This window comes from Diabrotica undecimpunctata, chromosome 3 (genome assembly GCF_040954645.1).
Source record: "Diabrotica undecimpunctata isolate CICGRU chromosome 3, icDiaUnde3, whole genome shotgun sequence".
Classification (NCBI taxonomy): domain Eukaryota; kingdom Metazoa; phylum Arthropoda; class Insecta; order Coleoptera; family Chrysomelidae; genus Diabrotica; species Diabrotica undecimpunctata.
The window spans coordinates 122,679,824-122,705,585 of record NC_092805.1 but is presented as its reverse complement, the minus strand read 5'-3'; the positions used below and the strand labels follow the sequence as shown (position 1 = coordinate 122,705,585).

At 33.4% G+C, this 25,762-nt stretch overlaps 3 protein-coding genes across 3 annotated transcripts in view; 2 read left to right on the top strand and 1 right to left on the bottom strand.

The window, feature by feature from the left end:
* LOC140437354 (protein big brother-like) overlaps positions 1-25,762 on the bottom strand; it is a 201,695-nt gene that overhangs the window by 46,920 nt on the left and 129,013 nt on the right. The window lies entirely within an intron of this gene.
* Positions 19,653-24,029, top strand: LOC140437912 (uncharacterized). Its single transcript, XM_072527702.1, has 5 exons — positions 19,653-19,878; positions 19,938-20,231; positions 21,922-22,185; positions 22,846-23,925; positions 23,982-24,029. Exons 1-5 carry the CDS (start codon positions 19,822-19,824, stop codon positions 24,027-24,029), a joined length of 1,743 nt encoding a protein of 580 aa, XP_072383803.1. The 5' UTR covers positions 19,653-19,821.
* Positions 24,042-25,046, top strand: LOC140436158 (uncharacterized). The gene is made up of 3 exons (XM_072524864.1): positions 24,042-24,461; positions 24,517-24,746; positions 24,798-25,046. The coding sequence occupies exons 1-3, from the start codon at positions 24,187-24,189 to the stop codon at positions 25,016-25,018; spliced, it is 726 nt and encodes a 241-aa protein (XP_072380965.1). The 5' UTR covers positions 24,042-24,186; the 3' UTR covers positions 25,019-25,046.

The window sequence follows — 25,762 nt, the reverse complement described above, 5'->3', positions numbered from 1 at the left end:
TTTTAATGAGTGTTTATTGTATTGTAACTAGGCAAAATTAAAACTATGGTGGACTGTAAAACACTGGCTTTAATGCTGTTTAAACAAAAACATGATCGTCTTTTGTAAAATGAAAACTGTTTCTTGCACGAATTTATTGTCTTTACCGAAACTGCCAACGGTTTTTTCACTTGGATCTAGGGATCCCACCTTAAATTTTTACCTTTACCATGCGATCTGCGCGATGCTCCATTACGCATATTAGGATTTTAAAATTTTGGCCTGTGATTTCAAGAAATAATCAATTGACAATTTATTTGAAAACTAGATTTAAGCTAGATATTTAATTAACCAATTATAATCTTTTATTTATGTAATCTTATCGAAATTATGATTAAAATGATGACTAGCAAATCTCATAAATAAAAAACTTACAACTAATTCTTAATTTAAAAGAAAATTTTATCCTTCATATCATTCATAATATATTATCTTAATTTCCAAAATTCTTTCTTTCCTCTTTCAAAAAGCCTATTTCTTGTTTTATTTGACAAACATTGAGTACTTCTCCTGGTGTTTTGTATGTTTCTTTACATTTTATTCCCACTACTAAATAGCAAAATCTTTTACAATGAAACTTTTTTAAACTTCTTTTTTAATTTAAATATTATGTTTATATGGGATTAAGCCACAATTTATTGGTTGTAACGAAAATCACATTTTTTAACTAACCAAAGTTTGACGTTTTGAAATCGTTCTCAAAATATTTATAGAAATTTTGAACAATCTAAGAAAACGGCCAAGGATGGACCAAGGTTATCTTTATTGGTTATAATTATGATGAGCATTGATCTCCTTTTTTAATCGGTAAAAGATACAGGTTAGGTTAGGAGAAACAAAAATGTCAAAGTCTTAAAATCATCTGCGCAATGGTGCATGGCGCATCTCGCATGGTAAAGGTGAAAATTTAAGGTGGGATCCCTAGATCCTTGTGTTTTTTCTGGTTGATGTCTAGTCTCGATCTCTCTGTCGTCTCCTCGGTGCGCGCACTCCTGGTTGAAGACACGCACACTGTTGCCGGTTGTACAAAAAGTCTAAGATAATTGTTTGCGGCGCAAACATGCCCCCGGCCTTGAAAGCAAAGGGCCTTAGCTTTCAATTGGTAATGGACAAATTTTCGTAAAGCTCCGCTTAACGATTCCATCTTTGGTCTTGATTGATGCTACTCTTGCGACGTTATCAGAGCCTTTGAAAATATGAACGATGCGACCTAAACGCCATTGAGTAGGTAGAGTATTGTCCGACTTGAGTAAAACAAGAGAACCCTCAGATAGGCTGCCATGGTTGGTTTTCCATTTGGTTCTGTATTGAAGTTCGGCTATGTATTCGAGACTCCAACGTCGCCAAAAATGCTGACACAATAACTGGATGTGCTGATATCTGGTAAGACGGTTTACCCTTTCTTCAGTAATGTTGCGGTCTGGACATGCAACCAATGGTCGACCAATTAAAAAATGAGCAGGAGTTAATGGAGTATAGTCGGAGGGATCGGATGATAGCGGACAGAGCGGACGGGAATTTAATATAGCCTCAATTTGATTTAACATAGTATTGAATTCCTCAAATGTAAAATGAATGTTTTGAAGAACTCTCTTTAAATGGTGCTTACAACTCTTAACACCCGCTTCCCAGATTCCGCCCATATGTGGTGAATACGGTGGGTTGAAATGCCATGAAATAGCTTCTTGAGTATATGCTTTCTGCAAGGTTAGTTCGTTATTAGAAAGAAAAGTACCTAACTCTTTAAATGCCCCAACAAAATTAGTTCCGTTGTCGGAAAATATCTTTATAGGCTTGCCCCTCCGTGCAACAAATCTACGAAGAGCAAGTAAAAATTCGTTTGCTGAAAGACTTGAAACAAGTTCCATATGCACCGCCTTTGTAGTGAAGCAGATAAACAAGCTGATGTAACCTTTAATTATAGAACCACCACGCCCCTTGTGCGTTTTGATATTGAAAGGTCCAGCATAATCTACTCCGGTATAGCTAAAAGGACTAGACAAATTGAGGCGCTCCTTAGGTAAGTTACCCATCATAGGTTGTATGGTCTTTGGATTAAATCGAAAACAAGTGAGGCACGATTTAACTGTTGACCTAGCGAGTCTTCTGCCCCCGATGGGCCAGAATTGTTCTCGGATAGTGGCTAACAAACCCTGAGGACCAAGATGCATTAATCTATAGTGCTCAAATTGAAAAAGAAGCTGACAAAACTTGTGCTTTGAGTCTAAAACGATAGGATGAATTTTATTAAATTCATAGGAAGAATTGATCAGACGACCGCCTACCCGCAGAAGTCCTTTATCGTCCAAAAATGGGTTTAGACTAGCTAGTTTGCCCTTAATTATTGATTTGTTATTGGTTAAGAGTTCAATTTCATTTGAGAAAGATTCCTTTTGTGACATTCGAATTAATGAATGAAAAGCTTGATCTAATTCGTCAATGGAAATAGGAAATTTATTAAGAGATCTTTTCTCCTTATCTGAGCGCAGAGAATTTGATTTGAAACGAAAACACACAGCAACCACTCTTTTTAAATGACTAAGACGTGAAAAGCGCTCAAATGGAAATAACTTTGAGGCAGTGGCCAAATGAGTGAAATTCTGTTGCTTTAATTCTGGTAGGTCTAAAATATAGTCGAACTTTGAGGTGGGCCAAGAGGATTCATTCAACTGAAGCCATGGAGGACCTGACCACCATATCTCGTGATTCAAAATATGGCTGGGAAATAGACCTCTGGACAAGATGTCACATGGATTGTCACGTGATGATACGTGTCGCCATTTGCAATTGGAAGTGAGAGATTGAATTTCGGATACTCGATTACTGACGAATGTGTTCAGTAAATTTGGACTGGTGCGAATCCAGGATAGTACTATAGTAGAATCCGACCATAAAATGGTTTCGTTTATTGTTATTCTCAAAGATTGCTTCACTTTATTGAATAAACGTGCTAACAAAAGTGCTCCGCAAAGCTCTAACCTAGGGATACTAATTGTTTTTATTGGAGCTACCTTTGACTTGGAGCAAAGTAAATGAATGTGGACCTGATTGTCATGATCTAGACTACGCAAATAAATGCACGCCCCATATGCAATACTAGAGCTATCGGCAAATCCATGAATTTCAATGTATTTGTAATTCTTGCATATGGCATGCCTAGGAAGATTGACTTGACTAAGCTGGGCTAATTCAGATTGGAATTTAATCCAACGTTCTGCTAAATCGTTTGGAATGGGTGCATCCCAAGAAATCTTCTCGAGCCAAAGTTTTTGCATTATAGTTTTGGCTAACACTGTGCATGGACCTAAAAGTCCTAATGGATCAAAAATCTTGGATATTGAAGAAAGAACAGATCGCTTCGTAGGAATTTTATTGATGGGTAGTGTTTCCACCTCAAAATGCAGTAAATCCGCATTACATGACCATGTTAGTCCAAGCGTTTTTGCCTTTTCTTCTGGATCAAACTTCAAAATACATGCATCGTTTGAATGCTGCAAGCCATCTAATACTTTATTGTCATTAGAATACCATTTTCGTAGATTAAAACAACTTGCCTTTAAAATGTTTGAGACGGTTTGACAAATATGTTGGGTTTCTTCAATAGTGTCTGCTCCAGTAAGCATATCGTCAACGTAGAAATCGCGCAGAATAATTTCCGCTATCTCGGGAAAAGTTTTTTCATTGTCTGTGGCGAGTTGGATGAGACATCTTATTGCTAAGTAAGACGCACATGCTTGTCCGTATGTAACGGTGTTTAGAACAAATGTTTTTATTGGTTCGGAAGGATCGTCCCTCCATAATATTCTTTGTAAGTTTTTGCATTCATCGTCAACAGTAATCATGCGATACATTTTCTCGATGTCCGCTGTTACGACATATCGGTGCTGACGAAATCTAATTAGTATTGAAAATAGATCATCCTGTAAGGTAGGCCCGACGCATTGAATATGGTTCAAAGACAACCCTGATGTGGTCGGTGCTGAACAGTCAAATACTACTCGTAGTTTGGTAGTCAAACTTTGTTCACGAAGCACTCCATGATGTGGCATATAGTATACAGGATGAGGATAATCGTTTTCTTCTATCGCAGTCATGTGATTAAGCTCTTGGTATTCTTGTATGAACTGAACGTACAATTCACGGAATGATAGATTTCTTTTTAGTTTTCTTTCAAGGCTGTAGAATCTCTGTTCTGCTTGAACCTTGGATTCACCTAGTGATTCTGGTGACTGCTTTAATGGAAGACGCACAATAAATCGACCGTTCTCGTTACGACGTGTATTTTCCTTGAAGTGCTCTTCACAAAATTGCTCTTCAGTGGAGAGAATCTTGGTAGATTGGCATTCCTCCAATTCCCAAAATTTTGCTAATTGCATTTGCAAATCCAAATTAATGCTAGTGCTGAGGTGGCATCTGATATTGTTTAAACTAGAGAGGCCGACCTGACCCGATGCAACCCATCCTAGATGAGTCTCTTGGAAAACGTACTGGTTGATTTTGATTTGGTTGGGACATAATAGTTGCCAAAATAGATCTGCCCCAATTAAAATGTCAATAGGTCTAGATTCGAGAAACTTAGAATCCGCTAGGATAATATTGCTTGGGATATTCAAGGTTTCATTATCGACAAATGTTGCAGGTAGATTGCTAGTTATTTCCTTTAGAATAAAAAATGTAACATCAGCTTTAAAATAGTGATATTGTGATTCTATACATATATTGCACTTTCTGGAAGAACAAGAAGTCTGATTGCTGATGCCAGTGATAGAAAGATTGGTAGCTTGACCCTGAAAACCTAAGAGATTGAAGAAGCGCTCGGTTATGAATGATTTCTGAGAACCTGAATCTAGAAGCGCACGCGCAATGTGATATTTACCCCTCGAATCTGCTATTTTTACACAGGCAGTTGATAAAATTGTTTGCTGCACAGAGGGCAATGCAATTATGGTAGTTAGAGAAGTGTTATTGTTTGCTATAGTTTCATTGTTTTTATGTTTATTACTAGAGATTTCCTCATGAATAAGAGTATTGTGCCATTGCTTACATTTTCGGCAAGGTCCTAGTTTGCATTTAGAACGAATATGGCCTGTTCTTAAGCAGTTTAGACATAATTTGGCTTTATTGACAAAATTGCGCCTCTCAAAAATAGAAAGCCTAAGAAATTGCTCACAGGAATAAATTGAATGATCGCCCTTGCAGAAAACACAACCTTTGCTAGTACCGTTAAACTCGCTTGTAGAAGTAAAACTTCGAGCATACCCTTTAGACCGTTGTTTGGCATCGAATTTACCCGATTTCTCTTGTATTGAAGGTTTCTTTTCAATCTTACCCTCTATTTTTTCTAAATAGTCTGCACGATCCCTTAGAAATCGCTTTAAATCGCTCCACGTTTCGTCTTGCATCTCTTTAGTATGTTTTTCCCAATCACGTAAAATATTGTTGTCAAATTTAGATGTAATCATATGAATCAAGAGTAGATCCCAATTGTCAGTACTTTTATTTAAATTCTCTAATGCCTGCAAATGATTAGAAACTTCATCAACCAATGCTCGTATTTTGTGTGAAGTTTCTTTGCTTATTGTTTCTATATTAAAAAGTGCTTTTACGTGCTTGTGAATTAACATTTTAGCCCTATCGTATCTTTCGCATAGTGAGTTCCAAGCACTGTTGTAATAAGAAGCCCCGAATTTAATTTCTTTAATGACTTGTGCCGCGGAACCTTCTAATGAACCTTTAAGATAATAATATTTTTTCATATCGTCCAATTTTTTATTGCTGTGTATCATGGCTATGTAAGTATCGCGGAATTCGATCCAGTCCTCGTAGTTACCGCTAAATGTTTTTAGATGCATTGGAGGCAAAGAACTCAAATTTATATTGTCATTATCAGGAATATTGCTTGAATTTGAATTATCGTATTTGCTTATCAAATGTTTGGCTAGTGCCACAGAATCGAAATAATTATTTTCGAAAGTGAACCTTTCGTTATCCTGAGTTTGTTGTAATTCTAGTTCTCCCTCAGCACTGATATCGATATCGCTTTGAATACTATCGAATTCCCCACATAATGGTTCTATCTTTTCTAGTCTTAATTTTAATTTTAAAATGTCCTGTTCTGAAATATTTGCCTCATTTGCCATATTGTTAACTATGCTAGTAAAGCTTGATAGTTTAGAATTTAGCGATGTGCGGCGCGAAATGAGTTTTTTCAGTTCTGCTTTCATGTTTAATCGAGTGCAAACACCACCAAAGATCGTTTAAATATAGTGTAATGTTAGCTAGATATGTTTGAAAAGAAAGAAAATAAAAAATATTTTAAGTTGAAAATTGATTCACCCTGTATATTGAATTTGCAGTAATTTTAACCTACTTAAAATAAATATCGTATTTGAGGTGACTGTAATATAGTTCAAACTTAAATTTATAGCTTTATTTTCAAAACAAATAAATTAAATTAATGAGGCTATAATAAAAAATGTTATTGTTTGGAATAGATAAAAAGGATCGCTCACTTACCAATTTGCCGGTAAAAAGTGTTTGTCTTTCTTTTCTTGGCGTCGACACAACCGTAGAAACTTGAATTTCAGCCTTTCTATAGTTCGTCAAGAAATGTTCCATCCGGCTCGAAGGACCAATAATGTTTATTGTATTGTAACTAGGCAAAATTAAAACTATGGTGGACTGTAAAACACTGGCTTTAATGCTGTTTAAACAAAAACATGATCGTCTTTTGTAAAATGAAAACTGTTTCTTGCACGAATTTATTGTCTTTACCGAAACTGCCAACGGTTTTTTCTGGTTGATGTCTAGTCTCGATCTCTCTGTCGTCTCCTCGGTGCGCGCACTCCTGGTTGAAGACACGCACACTGTTGCCGGTTGTACAAAAAGTCTAAGATAATTGTTTGCGGCGCAAACAATGAGATTTGGGCGCGAAGTAGGTACCAAAACTTATTTTGGCTCCGGCAAGCTTTCCTCATCTTCACCACTTTTTTAGGCCACGAGCCGCCGCTGGGTTAGCTATACCGTGTTTTTTTCTTTCTGATATAGGAACCTATATAAAGTTGACTCTCCTACGCCAGTCATGTTGGCACAACTTTCGACTATGTTGCGAACAGTGTTTGTGGGATTCTGAGAAACCAGAGCATCGTGAACATTCAGGACAATAGTCTTCTCTCTTGGTGAATAGACAGACTTACTGACTGTACGCAACAGTACCGGTGTAAAACTTGATGATGAAGCCATCACAAACAATCCAACAAAACACCGACGCGGCCGCGTAGACGCGGACACACCGACGAGCCGTAAATTACATACGATCAAAAACGTACTAAACAAAAAAATTGTTTTCGTGAGTAATAACTTCACCCTTTTAAGTTAAGTTTCGAATATAATTATATTATTAAAAATCTGGGGAATTCCATCTTAATTATCTTGCAATGAATAGTTCCTTCGGATATGAATTCCAGGTTTTCTAGTAAAGTGATTAAACGCGAAGATTAGTATTGAAATATCCAAAGAGATAAGGTATTCTTATTTACAAAATTGTTAATGGTTAAATTCTTATTTTTATTAATATAATATAATAACCAACATTAGTCGTGAAAGTTTTAATTGTTTTTTTGCTAAATATATTAGTATTAAAATATAATCAATATTATATATAACAGTATTAAAACATTATATTATTATTTAATGAATAAACACCTTAGGAACGCCTATGATTTACGACCGTTTTATGAGTTTGAGGCATATTTCGTGCTCTCAACAATTTGTGAACGAAGAATAATTGAACCCCAGCACCTATTGATAATGCTATATACCTTGTAATAGGTTATGTTCAAATATCCAGTTTAGCGTTGAGTAGTCTAGAAATATCTTAACTTTATTTTACTATGTCACCTATATACTTAAAATTATTAGAAAGTACATTCACACGTTAGAGCTATTTAACTACTTCCATTCAAACTGTAAAAAGATTCAATCTCGTCTATTGCAATATTAAATAAAAAAGTTCCCCTTCTATTTCCCAAAATTAAATTCCTCATTGCATGAGCAGAGCCGTACGCCCTTATTAGTCGCCTCGTAGGGGGGCCCGGGGTGTTTCCTCTACAATATCACTCACGGTGGGGTCCCTCATTGACATCTGACAAGGTGCCGAGGTGAAAAATCAGAAAAAGGGGGCCGATATTTGTGTTTACAAAGCCTCCCATGGAGAATGAAGTTTAGACACGTTTTGTTACTGTATTTTACATTCGTAATTCAGCATATGTGAACTATATTGGAATAATAAGCTTTAGAGATGTCAGAATTCTAATCCGAATTTTATTGTTATCTTAAATAAGTAACAGCAAATCAAAGCCAAGCTGAAAAATAATATAAACAAGAACTTTAGAAAACTCAAAGATAAAATATACAATATACATATACAATATACATCAAGATGTGCAATTTGTTACAATCACTAAAGATAAAAGAAGAAGCTGGGACTATTAACACTTTCGCTGCGGAACTTTATTTCAGAGCCCTCCCCTGTGCAGCATGAACTTTTTCATAGCATTTTGTTTAAAAGTGGTGAAATTACGTATTTTCTTTTATTTATGTCATAATTGACATATATTTAGACGGAGTAATACCAAGATCATGGCTGAAGTTTATTGTTCTACCAAAGAAAACAAAATCCGTACCCTGCAATAATTTCCTACTACAAGTATTTTAAATTAAATGTATGTATTGTTTGTGTTTGTTAATTAGTTTCTATTTTATCCCATTATTTTTAAATGTTATCATCTAAAGTCACAATTACATTTCCACTAAAAACTTAATTTTGGAGCTCTACATTTTTTGGTATCCTATACAAGACATACACCTTAGATAACTTGCACATCCGCATCCGGTTAAATAAACTTTTTTCCTATTCTAAATTATTGAAGTGCTGCTTTCTTTAAACACTACAGAGGCCAACGATGAAAAAACTTTTTTGATAAAATTACATCTATCTTATGTATTTTAGTGTGATGAGTCCGAAAATCATATTAAAAATGCAGTCTCACTCACCATTCTTTCAAAATTTAACATTCAAAATTGCATTATTACATTTTGTTTAACGAGTAGAGGAATCTAATGTTATTTGGTTGGTAGCACTGTCAATAAATTGTACAACACTCTTTGTTCTTCTTCCTGTTATTGTTCTGAAGCTATTTTCTTGTGACATCTTAAAGTAATTACTATTTTAATGGAAATAAGCCACAATTGAAGTTTTAACTAAGTTTATTGACGTTTCAATTTCCACTTTGGAAATCTTTATCAGAATACAAACATTAATGTTTGTATTTTTATAAAGATTTCCGAAGTGTAAATTAAGACGTCATTAAACTTATTTTTAACTTCAATTGCGGCTCATTCCCATTAAAATAGTAATTACTTCTTCTTCATTAACAGCTGTATAGTTCCTTTATTTTAATAAACATAACTTCACTTTTCAGTGTTTGACTCATACGCTTTTAAATATGGCTAGTCGCGATTGTAAAAACTGTCGAAATAAATTTTGTTGTAAAAAAGATGTATTTTGCATATTTTGGTGTGAAAATTGGTGACCAAGTCAAAGGTTGGGCTGCTCACAATGTATGTTATGTTTGTGTTGGGGATTTAAGGAAGTGGTCGAAAAAAGAAAAAAGCTTTTACATTTACAGTGCCTATGGTATGGAGAGAATAAAAAAAATCATTCAAATTTTTATTTTTGTACTGTCGATGTTTCTGGATATAAATTCAAAATAAGAAAGTGATTGTTTATCCTAACCTCCCGTCTGCTATCCGTCCGGTAGAGCATGGACCTGAACTGCCTGTCTCTGAACCTCCTCTGCGTATTGATGACATTTTAAATACTAGTGAATCAGATCTGATGAAAGTGGTCCAGTTAGTGATGGTGAATTTCAGTGCCCCTTTGGAAAATTTACAACCACAGTTGTTTACACAAGCTGGGTTTGTAATTTAGTATAATAAGGATGATTGGAGGCTTTTTTTATAGACTCTTCAAAAACAAGTTTAAAAGCAGTACTACTATACAATGAAAACAGTTATGCTTCACTTCCTATTGCTCATTCAGTCCATATGAAAGAGACATATGAAAATGTTGACCAAATTCTACAAAAAATCGGCTATTCAGTTCACAATTGGATGAACTGTGAAGATTTAAAAGTTGTTGCATGCTACTTGGTCAACAAAAGGAGTTTACAAAGTTTCCATGTTTTATTTGGGAATGGGACAGTAGAGCAAGAGATAAACACTGGTCCACAAAACGACCCATAAAAAATGTTTTAACACCTGGCGAGAAGAACATTTTGTACAAAATTTTGGTAGATCCAAAAAATATTCTTCTTCCTTCTCTATACGTAAAGTTAGGCTTAATGAAACAGTTTTTCAAGGCCCTGCCCAAAGATGGATCAGCCTCGTTAAGGCAGGGGGTTGAAAGTCTTTAGTGGTTCGGGTGGGTGTGTAGTGTCCCCGCGGGCATCAGGAGAGATGTTTTGCCTTAACCAGCCCTTCCATCCTGATGTCTGGAGTGACAGAGGAGAGGTTTTTAGTTGGATGCCTAAAGATGGAGAATGTTTTAAGTACTTAACTGGAAAGTTTCCCCATCTATCATTAGCCAAGCTGAAAGAAGGTGTTTTTGTTGGACCAGATATTCGTAAAATAATGTTCGAGTCCACCTTTGAAACCAAGATGACTGCTTAGGAAAAACAAGCTTGGATTGCATTCACAAAAGTTGTAACGAAGTTTTTAGTTAATATGCAAATACCTCAACTACGAACATATATTAGCTAATTTATTAGATAAGTTTAAAGATTTGGGATGTCTAAGGAGCCTCAAAATCCATTTTTTGCATAACCAGCTTGACTTTTTCTCCAAAAATCTGGGTAATATAAGTGAAGAACAAGGCAAACGATTCCACCAGGATATCAAGGTGATGAAGAAACGATACCAGGAACGTTGGAACACTAACATGATGGGTGATTATTGTTGGTCACTTTACTGGGAGCAACATAGTGCCTCTCATAGCTACACTTTGGGAAGTTTTACAGAAAAGAGAAAGAGAAATGTATTATTATTATTATAATGTAGAATAAACCAGTGTCATATTGTGGGAAAACTGTGGGTGATAAAATCTCAATCGGATTTCAGATTCTTTTTTAGCACCAAAAATTGTAGGATTCACATAAATTTTTAAGAAAAGTTTTATAAATCTTTTTTTTTGTTGGCCTGTACTATTAATAAATTAAATATAAACATATTTAAAAACTGATCTCTTTAAAATATAAAAATAACTTTGAACAATATATCATCACAAGATATTTTCGACAAACAATTATATCAATGATTTGTTCTTTTTAGGCATGCAAATAACCAACGATGACAAATTAGACGAAGAAATTAAACATAGAAATAACCAGGGAAGACAAGCCATTAGGCAATTAAACAGTGTACTGTAGAACAAAACGATCTTCAAAGAAAACAAACACAAAATCTATAACAGCATTATAAAAGCATCATTCAATCTGAAAGTAAGGTATGGTCACTAAAAGGAAAAAACTTAAAAGCATTAGAAGCAACAGAAATGGACATCTGGAGAAGAGCGGCTGGAAAATTAAGATTAGACAGAGTTAGAAACGAAAGAATACGGGAAATATGGGTGTTAAGCACAATATAACAGAGGACATCAGAATAAATCAACTAAGATAATCCAGAAAATGGATTAACACAGAATACCAAAGAAAGTATTGAACTGGACACAGGAATCGATAAAGAGAGAAGGAATCGATAAAGACTTAAGAGAGAGGGGAGTTGAAAACCTTTGGAACGACCGAGATAAATGGAGAATGGAAATGGGAAGACGGCGTAGAACGTTATAAACTGATTCATTGTTTCTTCTTTTTATTTCGGATTGTTAACATAAACGTTTCTCCTCAAGAACTTCCCAATATATGTCAAAGTGCAGTAAAACCGATGACCACCAAACACCATCTAACCATAACGTAGCTTTAAGTGTGTTCTTTGCTTTAAGTATCTTCTATGCACATTCCTTGTATATAACAAATTGTAGTAGGTATGAGAAAACGGTCGTCCGTGGTAGAATAAATTGATTGTAATTCTTTTATTTATTTCGTTTTACCTAAATTGAAATGGACTCACATATGCAACACATCAACATTCCAACATTAGTTTGATTAGGTATTGGACGATTGCGCCGATTTTAGCTGCGGTACGTTCAGCTGAGGGCACGATTGCGCCGAACTAACCCAGATGGTCTCTAATCCCCGGGTATGATTGCACTCGCTTCCGTGGTAACGTAATATCTTAATGTCTTTCTTGTGCGACTGTACCGTCGCACTGAAATGTATTAATAGACGAAATAAGTTAGATTATATAATTAAAAATGGAAATAAAATGTTAGAATTTATTCCAAGAATATACACTTACGGACCTTTAAACAGTTTTTACTATTGTTTGAGCTTTGTCCACCTAATTAATTAGATTGAAACTGTAAGTAAGAACCTAATAATTATCGTGCTGTAAGGATTAAATCTGCTGTCGGCGCAATCATGGCCATAGGTTAAAGGACCCTTTATCGAAACCGGATATATACCAGGATCCCCTGCTCATTTGATTTTGTATAAATGGTCATTAGGTACTGGCTCGATTGCCCAGTAAAAATCTATCGTAACTCATGTGCTGAGAAATACACTTCAAATTAAACAACCTATTATTATAATAATCTTGACGTTTGTTCAGTTTAATAGTACCTACCCATATTATAAAGGAACCATAAAAATTTTAACAGTTCATCTTTTTGTTAAGTATTTCCATTCCGTCATCCTAGACATCTTGCTATTTTCAGATAAAGCGCATACTTCTTGAAAATTTGTTTCCTCAACTATAAGATAAAAAATATAAAACCTTAAAAAATAATCATTGAAGTCAGCATTTTGTGGAAGATCAACTAATAACTGATTTGTTTTATCAAATTGAAAATCCTTCAGGCTATCATATTTCCCTTTCAGTTATAATAATAGTTTTTTTTATAATGGGTTTTTTTTAAAAAATTTTAATTTCGTGTTCTGTATCGATTTCTTCATTCCCTCTTATTTTTTCTAAAGTTTCTTAAGTTTTCTACAATCAAAATATAAATTAAAATTTCTGTTTTAAATAGACAGACATAAATCAGTACCTTCTTTCTCAATTTCTTCTTCAGTTTCTTTTGTTGGGGTCTTGTAATATAGTATTTCCATTTTTTTTTTGTTCACTCGAAGTGCCAGGTCAATCACTAAACAAAATGTGTAAATTATATAGTCACTAACTCACTAAGTATACACCCAAATCGCAAACGCTCGCAAATAAAAGTAAAATAAGACGTACCAATTGTGCACATAAACAGTATCTGTTTTAGCTACCCCTGCGGGAGAAATATCGAATAAAGAAATCTCAATATGCAAATTTCGCCAAATGGTACTATCCATACAGACTGAAAAATAAGAAAGACGCCATATGCTTCCGGAGCGAGAGTGTTAATGACTGAGAATATTATATACATTAACTATATATAACTATGAATTGGATGTTTCGACCTCTAGATTCAAAACCGTTGTAAAGTACAATTTTTTTCATTTATCATTATTTTAGTTAAAAATGAAGTAAAATACGAGAAAAAAAAATCGTCTCAAAACCATAATTAGGTAGACAAAATGAAAAGAGAAATAAACATTTTTACAGTATTTAAATTACGCGGGATGGGACGGGACAGCGATTTTTGCTGCAGGACGGGTTGTGGGACGGGACAGAACTGCACTTTTATTATTATCGGAATGATTTGGTAATTAAAGTTATACAAGTATCTGCATTATGTGTGCAACCTAAAAATATTTAAAGAAACTAAAAGATTTTCTGTTTTAATAATTCATATTAATGAAACATAATTAATACATTTAGAATTACACAATTACACAATTACGATGATATGACGAGTGTAATAAAGATTGGACAAAAAGTGACAAGAAAGATAAAAGTGACCAAAGGACTTCGCCAAGGCTGCTGCATTGCCCCTACACTCTTTAAGATTTATTTGGAGGGGGTTTTGGATATTTGGAAAAGAAAATGTGAACCTATGGGTGTTAAAATTGGAGACCATACACTGTACAGCTTGCATTTTGCGGATGACCAAGTTGTAACGATGAGTCCAAGCCATCACCGTTAAACCAGCGTGCGCGCGAACCAACCCATGAAGTAGGAGTGTATCGACAGTAGAAAGGGCAAAGCTCCGCTATATAAACGGCAACATTTCCTCATAGAGACAGAATCGACAGGTGTTGACTGAAGGTTCTCTTCTTCCCTACCCCGGCTTGTGGACGTGTTGAGTTCACAAGTTGTTTCCGTCCCATACCGTCTTTACCCGAAAACCGTGTTGAGCTTTTCACTACCCGTACTCTGAAGCAGTCGTGTTGAGACTGTCGAGGAGTGTCCTATTAACCCGAATCACTTAAGGGACGTGTTGAGTTCCTTTCCTTCCTTTGTACCTACGTCCGCTGTTATTAAATCGATACAACGTTACCGTAAAATTTCAGATACACACTCGCTTGCCGATTAGACTAGTTCCATACGACAAGGTCAAGCTTAATTTGAATAAATAGGCCAGGTACTGAGAAGACTAAACCAAATTGTAAATATGTACATAAGATTTTTGTCAATTTAATTTAAGGAAGACAATAAAGTTTTATTTTTATTTTGAACTCTGTCTCTGACTGTCTAAAAGCTACCCGGATAGTGAGTCCCACGAGAGGACGTCACAAAGTAATACTTGCAGAAGATCAAGATGATATCCACTACATGTTACGAAAAATAGATGAAGAATATACTAAGTGGGGCTTATCAATTAATCCATCAAAAACAGAGTACGTAGTAGTGGGAGGTGAAGGAAAGCACTTAGAACTAGGAAGCAAACAAATTCAAAATACTGATAGCTATAAATATCTCGGTGTAAACATTACAAACAATGGTCGGAATACAAAAGAAATAGCTACTAGAATTCTTCTTCTTCAAGTGCCCTGTCCGTTGCGAACGTTGGCTATTAACATGGCAATTCTGATCTTATTTGCGGCGCTTCTGAATAGTTCGACCGATGTGAGCCCGAACCACTTCCTCAGATTTTGGAGCCACGAGTGTCTTCTCCTGCCTGGCCCTCGCTTACTGTCTATTTTTCCCTGGACAATCAATTGCAGTAGACGGTACTTATCGTGTCTCAATATGTGGCCTAGATATTCAAGCTTTCTTTGTTTAATTGTATTCACGATTTCTTTCTCCTTTCCGATTCTTTGGATTACCTCTGTGTTGGTGACATGTTCGGTCCAGGATATACGAAGAATGCGTCGGTACACCCACATTTCGAATGCTTCTAGTTTTCTCGTGAGCGTCTCCGTCAGCGTCCAGGCCTCCACACCATACAGTAAGATCGGAAAAATGTAGCATTTAACTAGACGTAGTTTTAGGGGAAGAGACAAATCCCTGCTTATGAGGAGCTTTTTCATATTGCTAAATGCTGCTCTAGCTCGTTCTATTCTCGCTTTAATTTCTGTGGCCTGTTCCCATTTTGCATTTACGTTGGTGCCAAGGTACACATAAGATTCTACATGGTCAATTAGTATGTTACTTATCCGTAACTGTCGAGCAGGCTGTTGCTTCCTGCTTATCAGCATCCACTTTGTCTTCTTGAAGTTGAGGCTCAGGCCGTATTCCTCACTAACTGAATAAACTCTTTCCATTACCTGCTGTAATTCGTCTATGGTACTGGCAAGGATCACCGTGTCGTCGGCATATCTTATATTGTTTGTTAACTCGCCGTTTATTTTTATGCCCTCATTTGCATTTTCCATACATTTATTAAATATTTCTTCGGAATAAATATTGAATAGGAGTGGGGATAATATACAACCCTGACGGACACCTCTTTTGATCTGCACACTTTTAGTGAGTTCGTTGCCAATTTTTGCTCTTGCTGTTTGACCCCAGTATAGGTTTGCCACAATTCGAATGTCCTTGTCGTCAATACCTGTCTTTCGCAGAATATCTATCAATTGTTCATGATTGACATTGTCAAATGCTTTTCTAAAATCCACAAAGCACAAATACACGTCCTTATCAACGTCTCTACACCGCTGTATAAGCACCTGGAGAGCGAAAATTGCTTCTCTAGTTCCAAGTGCTTTCCGAAAGCCAAACGCCAAACGGAATCCTACTAGAATTGGTCAAGGAAATTCAGCAATACGTCAACTGAATAGTATACTTTGGAATAACCACATCACCCGAAACACAAAAATTAGGATATACAAAAGTATCATAGAAAGCATTGCTACATATGGTTCAGAGCTTTGGGTAATAAATAAAAATGACGCATCCAAAATAAAAGCAATGGAAATGAATTATTGGAGAAGATGTTGCCAACTCACTAGAAGAGATAGAGTAAGGAATACTGAAATCAGAGAGCGTATGGGCATAGACATTGACGTCCTGGAAACTATAGAATGCAAAAGGCTGAAATGGTATGGCCATGTAGAAAGGACGAATGATCAACGATGGCCAAAGAGAATGTTACAGTGGATCCCCACCAACCGCAGGAAAAAGGGAAGACCAAGAAGATCGTGGAGACAAGAAGTAAAAGGTGCAATGGAAGATAGGGGTCTACAAGTAGATGACTGGAACGATCGCAAGCGTTGGAAGCTAGGTTGCGAGAAACGGCGGCAGCTGTAATAAACTCGTTATATATATATATATATATATATATATATATATATATATATATATATATATATATATATATATATATGTGTGTGTGTGTGTGTATATATATATAGAATTACACAACATTTTAAAATGTTTTCGATAATTATTTTTGAGTTATTGTGATGCACTCCTGGTATGCAATATATTGTTTTGGTTTAGGTCCTCCTAATAAACTGCCACCCGACATTACGGCGACATCACCAGATGTAGGATACCTTTAAATCTAACTGTGAACGTGATAAATGAAAATAATTTTCTTTCACTTACTTTCTTCTGCGTCAGCAATTCAAAAATTAATACCATTCAGAATCCAACAAGCAGAATAGGATTTACTAAAACCAATAGAAAGTTTCTTAAAAAACTGTAAAAAAGTTACAGACTTAGGAGGGGAAAAGAATGTCACGCTTCCCAGTGTGGTCATGTACATAAATTTATTACTCGACTGCCTCGACAAAAAAATATTAAAAATTAATATTGACCAAAACGAGGAATTCAAGTTGAAAAACTCTTTTATAGCAGCAAGAACTAAGATTACCAAATACTACAATAAAACAAATTGAGTGTACTATATTCCTCTAGTAATCGATCCCGTCACAAATTGGAAGCTTCCGATTTATCGAAATGGAGCCATTCCTTGAAACAAGAAATAGAGACAAAACTCAGAAAATTATATAAAAAATATAAAAAAATGGCCTCAACCTGAAAGCAACTAAAAAGGAAATTGGAGCTTCTTCTGGGTCCTCTAGTGGCGAGGACAATCTTAAAATTTTGTCACTGTACAAGAAAAAGGTACGTCTTGATGACGAACTGGATCGATATCTTTCAGAACAACGAGAAGACAGAACCGTGAAAATCTTGTCTTATGGAAAGACAACTAGATAAATTTCCTACCATGCCTCATTTGGCCAGGAATATTCTATCAATTTAAGCTACGCCGGTCTCAGCCGGTCTTTTTCTCTAGAGCCGGCTCAGCGAGGATTCAATATCTGCGATCCTTTGTGTTCAGTCATGGACAAAAGATAAAATAATTTTTAATTTAATTAAAGAACACTTGTAGATATATATATATATATATATATATATATATATATATATATATATATATATATATATATATATATATATATAATTTATATATATATATATATATATATATATTATATATATATATTATATATATATATATATATATATATATATATTATATATATATATATATATTATATATATATATATATATATATATATATATATATACGGCTATTCCAGATGATACCCACCCCGGTATATTATACAGATTAGTGGTGGCCCGGCATCGCAACGTAAGAAGGGAGGTATTTTTCGCATATACTAAATAATATAACATACATATTAAAGGAATCCTCAAATATATGATGGATTTTTCGAATCCCGTCTATATACTAATCGTTGTGCTCTTATGCTTGTTCGCAGCCCGGCGATGTTGCCAATTATTAAATAGGGTTATTATTGTTATTTGCTTAGTAAGACATTTTTTGTTGAACACATTGATCTTTACTTTCGACAACTTTTAAATAAATGTGTAGTGTGTAGTTTTAAGTTAGTCAAGTGTTTTAAAAATGAAACGTTCTCGTTTCTTATTAGAATTGGCGGCTCGAGATCAAACGGGTAAGTAATCTTATTTACATTTTATGTATAGAAATTTACGCTCCAAAACGTCCAAATTAAATAATAAAAGTCCGAGTACATTATTATTCATATTGTCAGTATTTAACGTTTTTGCATGGGACCTTTGGTATGATTTAAACTTTTATTACAGGGCGTCGTCGAAAAGTAACTAAAATTAAGGTGTGGATTTTTAATATTATATTTTAAAATATTTCAATTTGGACATTGAAGAGATTATCTTACAATTAATTAAGAATTAGTTAGTTATTCTCACCTCTACGTATCCAAAATTTGTTTTCAATTACTACTAATTTAAAAAAGTTGGTGTCAACCGTTACAATTTGTAATATTATATATATTATTCTGTTCTTATATTGTTTACACATGCCCACAAGTGCCTCTAATTATTAACTCTCTTTCCAGACTCGATATTTGGCATATTTTCTGAAGATAAGTGTTCCAACCAATTTCATATATTTTTCCTATTTTGTTTTTTATCGGTGCCACTGCTAAATGCACCTGTCTCTTCATTCCTGTTCTTTCCATTTTAGTGTTGCAAATACCCACCATAACATCTTCATTTCTACAACAATAAATATTCTTTTGCATATGATTCATTTCCATATATCCTCTTTGGTTTTACTCATTACAGTTTTTTATTTATTTTACAGAAAGTCTGCCGTCAGTTAGTACTTTGTCAGCTTTTCTCTACTTCACTCACATCACTCTAATTTTCGTTGATACACCGCACTTATTTTCCTCTTGAATACCGATCACAGGCAGCTAAACTTTTCCCTTTCCTCTAATTTCTTATTTTGTAGCTTTTCCCGAATTACCTGACTTTATATTATATGTATTCTCTGTACATTCTATTTAACGTAAGTCCTTTTCTTCTATGGCCCTTCATTATTTTTCCAATAAGTCATCTATCTTCTTCACTTTTTGATATTTAAAAAATACCAACAACTGTTACGTCATTAATGCCATTTTTGTAACAACTAATAATATCTCTTAATATTTCCACCGTTAATAAACAACCTTCTTTTATATTAAAGGATATGTGAGTGAAGGAATTGAAGTAATTCGAAATGATTCAGTATGGAAAAATAATGATCAAGACTCATTAGTATTAGCTTCCGAAAGTGAACTTTACGAAGACTCCGGTTCAGAATATATTCCACCAGAATCAGAGGATTACAAATTTCCAAAAAGGCCTAATATACTTAAAGTATTATGATAATAAATTCTTGTATTTAAATACTCACATAAGATTTGTTTTAGTATAATGTTGAACGGAGTGTATCGCCAGGAATGAGACCAAATCAATCCAAAATTAATGTGATTGAAAACGTTTTATTAACTACTGTAGTAAGAGTAAAATTTAAAAAGTTGTATGTACATTCTTTCTCAAGTGTAAATGCTTTTAGGATAACAAGTGCCTACCATCAGAAACAAAAGTTCTAAATTACTTGAAAAGTATGAGAGGATCAGAAGTTACAGAATCGGAAATTTTAAGTAGAGAAGTAAACATTCTTAATAAACTAGATTCAAACCTTATTCAAAATCTAGAAAACTGTGCTGAGACAACCGAAACTCTTTTTTTGGGTGAAGATATAGAATTTGAAACGAAAAGTGAAAAATCTAAAAATATTTCTAAAATAGAATTAAATATCAACAATTCAGAAAATAAAGAAAACTTTGAGATGCCATTTTATGAGGACGTAAGTTCCTTTTTTCCCAAACTAAATTTTCTACAATATTTAGACTAATAAATTATGTTACATTAGTGTTTTTCGCTTTTTTCCTCATACAGTTTTGAAACTTTCATTTCGTTCTGTTCTGTGTACCACAAATATTTCTCGTTTTTGCGTCAACAATCCTACCTTTGTTCTTTGGTTTATTTGTTTGACCTTAAGTAATTAGCTGATCTCGTCGTCTTTTTACTATTATTTTGTCTCACTTTTTACTATTTATTAATATTATTCAAGCAAAATGAAATTACTCGAATCAGTGAAAATTAATACGTTTTGATGGTACAACAAAATCTCGATATGTTTTTCTAGAAGAGTAATTTTTGCTGACGGTAGAAGTTGGTGTTGCTAAAGGGTACTAGTTTTGTAATTAATAATTAAAGAGGCAAAATAATAATGGTTGTAGAAAAGGGAAGTTTTTTGTATTCTTATAGTCATATGTTTTATCAAATATCTTGCCTAGTACTTTTGATTGTTTTCTATCATCAATGCAGACCTTTAGAAGTGGAAACTACCCACAGTAGAAGAAACAAATGGCTTCATTATAACCATTATTTTACACCCTACTTAATTACGAATGGCACAATTCAGAGCTTTAAAAAGCATTTTAAGTCTTATCTCCTTGCGGATAGACACTTTCAGTAGAATTAGAATACTTTTAGTAGAATTAGGACACAAGATATGTAGGTAAGACAGCGCCATAGTTCTAACGGTTTATTTCTTATTTAAACAATTGAAAATGCAATGTATGATATGTATGTTAGCGACTCCTTTAGGGCTAAGTGGAAGAGCAAGCCATTGATTCCTATGCATCAAATAGTTTGAACTTCGCCTTTTGTTTCTATTGTAATATTTGTTTTTTTTCTTTGGAAATAATAAAGACATTTATTTTTAGTATTAAATATAATAAAAATATTACATAAGAGAAAAATTATGCTAACAAACAAGCACGTTAAAAATTTATAGACATATGTTAAACGGAAATACCTAAGAAGTGTATTTCAGATTGTCATTTGTCTATCAATGTTTAACATTTGTCTTTATTGGCATTTTTTCTTTGTTTGTAATATTTTATAAAAATTTTAAACTTTTCGCAATGTATTTTTGACTATGTGACTCACTCTTAAGTAGGATGTCTGATAAACGATATGATGAAATCATTTGTGTCTTCTTCCACTTCTAGATGACTGCCCTGATGATGATTGAAAACAATCGAATGTACTAGGCAAGATAATTCATATAAACATATAAACCTATAAGTTCAAAAATTTCTTTTTTCTGATAATAATAATTTTGATTAAGAACTTTCTTATCGCACGCTACTACTTTAAGTGATTATATTTTCTCCCCTAAAAATATTTCGTGATCTGTCACCTCGTCAACTAATCAAACAATAGATAATATGTATTTCCTCCTTTTTTTTATAACTTTTATACCGTTTTTAGATAATTCTGGCCTATGTTTCTACATACAACCTTAGTTATGTTATACAAAAAATCCAGAAATTTCTCCTTGCAATTTGCACATATTTTTTCAACTTCCTGGTAATAAAAAATAACAATTAAAATTAGATTAAGTAGAAATGAGATTGCAAATATTTTAATATCTATTGTATAAGTGTAAAAATTTTCCTAGTTACTTCAATATTAAACAATTTTAGGAAGACCTTACTCCGCCAAAATCAGAAAATTTATGCCTATTGCAAAATGCAGATTTATCTGAAAGTCCAAGTGGACAAATGATTCTAGAAAAACTTGTTTCAAAGGATACTTATAATCCAGAAGAAATTGTTGACAAAGCCGGACCTTCTCTTTGGAACCATTCAACAGATAAAACAATTAAAAGTAAATGTTATGAACCAGAACATATTAATATCCAGAATCAAGAAAACAATGCAGTGCCTGGGACTTCATTTAATATAACCGTAATTTATTTTTATTACATACTTAATTTTCGACCAATAAATTAATTATAAAATATTTAAAATTCAGTCCAAAAATTTATTTTGCTGACCACAGTTATTCCAAAAAGAAAAATTTTTATCATTTATGTAATCCTAATAAAGTGTGTCAAATCTCTTGTTACCTCTACGTATTTATGTCATTTATTATCTATTATCAGTGCCGTAGTCCAGAACTATTTGTTTATTTCTATCACTGCCTCATTTATTTGGCAATAAACTGCATCATCCTGCAATGCCTCAGTCAATTTCACGCTAATTTTTGACACTTTGAATTACGAATTATCATATTTTTAACCAAACTAGTAAACATTTACCGTCAATCCAACAACAATTTTCCATCATTATCTTTCTCCCTTGCGTATGCTTCATTACCAAGCAAATACCTATGGATCCAAACTATTTTCTGATACTATAGATAAAAAGAAAGTAAAATAATTTGTCTTGTTAATATTTGTTAACTGAAAATATTAATATTGGTTCGCCCTTGCACAAACTTAAAAATTAGAAATAAGTCAGTAATAATTGTTAAAACTTAATAGTTGTTAGCTATTAAACGTACTTAATATAGTCATCTGACTACCTACAGCCAAACAGAATAACTTAACTCTAACCTATTTTCAGAATGACATTCATAATTACGAGTACAAGAGAAAGTCATCTGCCCGAGAAAGACCAACAATTTGTCCCATTTGTTTTGGTGATGTAATTACACATTTTACCAGACATTTGTTCAGACATCACTCTAATAATCAACAAGTGATTCAAATTAAAAATCTGCCACCGAGAAGCATAGAACGATTGTCGATGGTGTCTGCTTTGAGAAAACAAGGGTACTTTCATTTGAAAACTGAAAAAAATTTAACAAATCCTGTAAGAACTTCCAGTAACCCCGAAACGGAATATTTTGCATGCATATATTGCCTAGGGCATTACTCAAAAACGCTTTTATATAAACATGTAAAAGTTTGCAAACAAAAACCAATCGGTGAAACAAATCCTGGGAAAAGATGTTTAACTAAAAGCCAAGATTTTTTGGTGTCGATGATTTCTAAAAATCGAGATTTTTTGAAAGCAGCACGGCTAAAAGAAGAAGTATTTACCATTATGAGAGCAGATAATATAAGTTTAGTTGCAAAAAGCGACACACTTATTTGTTTATATGGTGAACACCTTTTGAACAAACACAAAAGACAACAAATCTCTACACACATATCTAATAAAATGAGGGAAATGGGAAGACTTTTAATAGCTCTTAAAACTATCGATAAATCAATTGTGGGACTTTTTAGTGCAATGAAACCAGAATGTTTCCAAAATCTTATAACTGCAACTAAGGAAATAAGTTCCTATGATCCTGTGGAGAAGTGCTACAAAGCTCCGTCATTAGCATTACATATGGGTACCAATTTAAAAATAATGTGTAATATTGCCCTAAAACTAGTAATTGAGAAGAAACAATTACCTAATATTACATGGGAAGATAGGAATAGAAAAAAAGAAGAAATAAAAGATCTTAGAAAATTAATTCAGGGTCATTGGTGTAGTGAAGTTTCAAATATAGCTTTAAAGGTGTTAAATGAACGCCAATGGGAAAAACCTACAACTCTTCCATTAAGTGAAGACATACAAGCATTTCAAACTTACGTACATAGTTTGGCAAATGCTGCATATAATGAACTGTTAGATAACATCAACATTAACGTAAATTATAAGATATTAACAGAGTGCGTTTTAGCATTAACTGTTGCATTTAATAGAAAACGTATTGGCGATGTACAATATCTCAAAATATCCACTTACAATAGAATTCTCGATAATACAAATGAAAATGCTTTTCTTGAATCACTAACAACTGTTGAAAAAGTATTAAGTCAACGATTCAAAAGGGTAGTTACTGGAGGCAAGGGTTCTAAATGTATAGCAATTTTATTTTCTCCCCAAATACAAAAATTCATAAAATTAATGTTGAAAATTAGAGAGCAAGCAAATGTTGTACCCACTTCTAATCCATACATGTTTGCGAATCCTGGTTCGGCAAATAGATGGATGGCAGGATACCACGTAATTAGAAAATTAGCTGCAGCATGTGGTGCAAAACGCCCTACTCTCTTAACATCAACCAGATTTAGAAAACATATAGCGACAACTTTGCAGCTTATGACAATGGATGATAGCGAAATGGAACAAATTGCTACATTTATGGGGCATACTAAGAAAACTCACTCTGAATTTTACAGGTATTTTTATTTATATTTTCTATGTCATAAAATTTTCATAATTTTTTTAATACAGGCTACCACAAAATATATTTCAAACAGCCAAAGTTGCAAAGGTATTGATGTTACTGGAAAAAGGTAAAGGAAAAGAGTTTAAAGGAAAATCATTATCAGAACTTAAATTTGAAAACGATGTTTACATTAGTTCTGAATCAAATGACGAAGATGTTTCTAAAATTGGCTTGACAGATATTGCAGCAGAACCTTCAAAATTAGATGAAACTGACGATAAACAAGAGGAAAATGGTAAGTATTATTATATGCTTTAGTTGAATATTTTACTTCCCTTTCTTGCAGATGAATATCAGGAACCCTGTATTAAAAATGGTCGAATCCGATGGAGTGCGCAAGAAAAAAATATTGTAAAGCTTTACTTCAAACATCATATTGAGGAAAAAATAACCCCTAAAAAAGAAGAATGCGAGTCATTCATTTCAAAAAATAACAAGATTTTAAAAAATAAGGACTGGGTTCGAATAAAAACATTTGTTTATAACACTTTTAGATTGAACACATAATAATGTATGTTTACCGATAGTTTAGAGATTTGCGTTATTACTAATTTTTTCTTTTTTTATTAATAGAAAAATACTTTATTTGTAATTTTATAAGTTTTTGAAATTTAGTTTATAATAAAATATTTTAAAAAATATCCTGGCTCATTAATTACCACCTATCAATATTAGAATTCTAATGATAATGTATGATTTGGATCCACGTTGATTGTTGCCTCACAAATTGTAATATCAGTTGTAATTGCCAATTATACATAATAAAAATATTCTTATAGAAGTATAAAAAATGAGTTTTGTATAATTGTAATTTATTTAATTTTTATTTGTATAAAGAACACATTAAATAAAATTTAAATTTTTTTTTTGATAATATAATAGCTCTATTCTTAACTAGACATACAATTTTAACGGCACATAAGTACCGTAATAATCTCAAATTTAAATAAACACAGATACAGAATTAATTATATTAAAAATGTTAAATTGTAACTATAGAAATTCACTGCTGTTGAACCAGCAATGCATTCTACCTGACAATTATTCCCTTTTTTAATAGTGAATGAGCTCCTCACAAGGACCAGCGAAACGTTACTTCTCAACTCTAGTTTAACACGATCAATACTTTTAAGCGGTTTATTATTTTGTGCAGAGATTGTTTTTAATATGAGTAACGAAGTAATTAAAGTCTGACAGCGTCTAAGTGGGGCATTAAATCAAGGTAAAGTGTTAAAGTTAAATTAAAGTGAG

Bases quoted from the DNA above. Each gene is read 5' to 3' on its own strand.
- LOC140437912 (XM_072527702.1), top strand. From the start codon at position 19,822: ATGAGACCAAATCAATCCAAAATTAATGTGATTGAAAACGTTTTATTA. The intron at 19,879-19,937 runs GTAAGAGTAAAA...AAATGCTTTTAG, and splicing joins ACGTTTTATTAACTACTGTA to GATAACAAGTGCCTACCATC. The intron at 23,926-23,981 runs GTAAATTATAAG...TGCATTTAATAG, and splicing joins TAGATAACATCAACATTAAC to AAAACGTATTGGCGATGTAC.
- LOC140436158 (XM_072524864.1), top strand. From the start codon at position 24,187: ATGTTGAAAATTAGAGAGCAAGCAAATGTTGTACCCACTTCTAATCCA. The intron at 24,462-24,516 runs GTATTTTTATTT...TTTTTAATACAG, and splicing joins ACTCACTCTGAATTTTACAG to GCTACCACAAAATATATTTC. The intron at 24,747-24,797 runs GTAAGTATTATT...CCTTTCTTGCAG, and splicing joins CGATAAACAAGAGGAAAATG to ATGAATATCAGGAACCCTGT.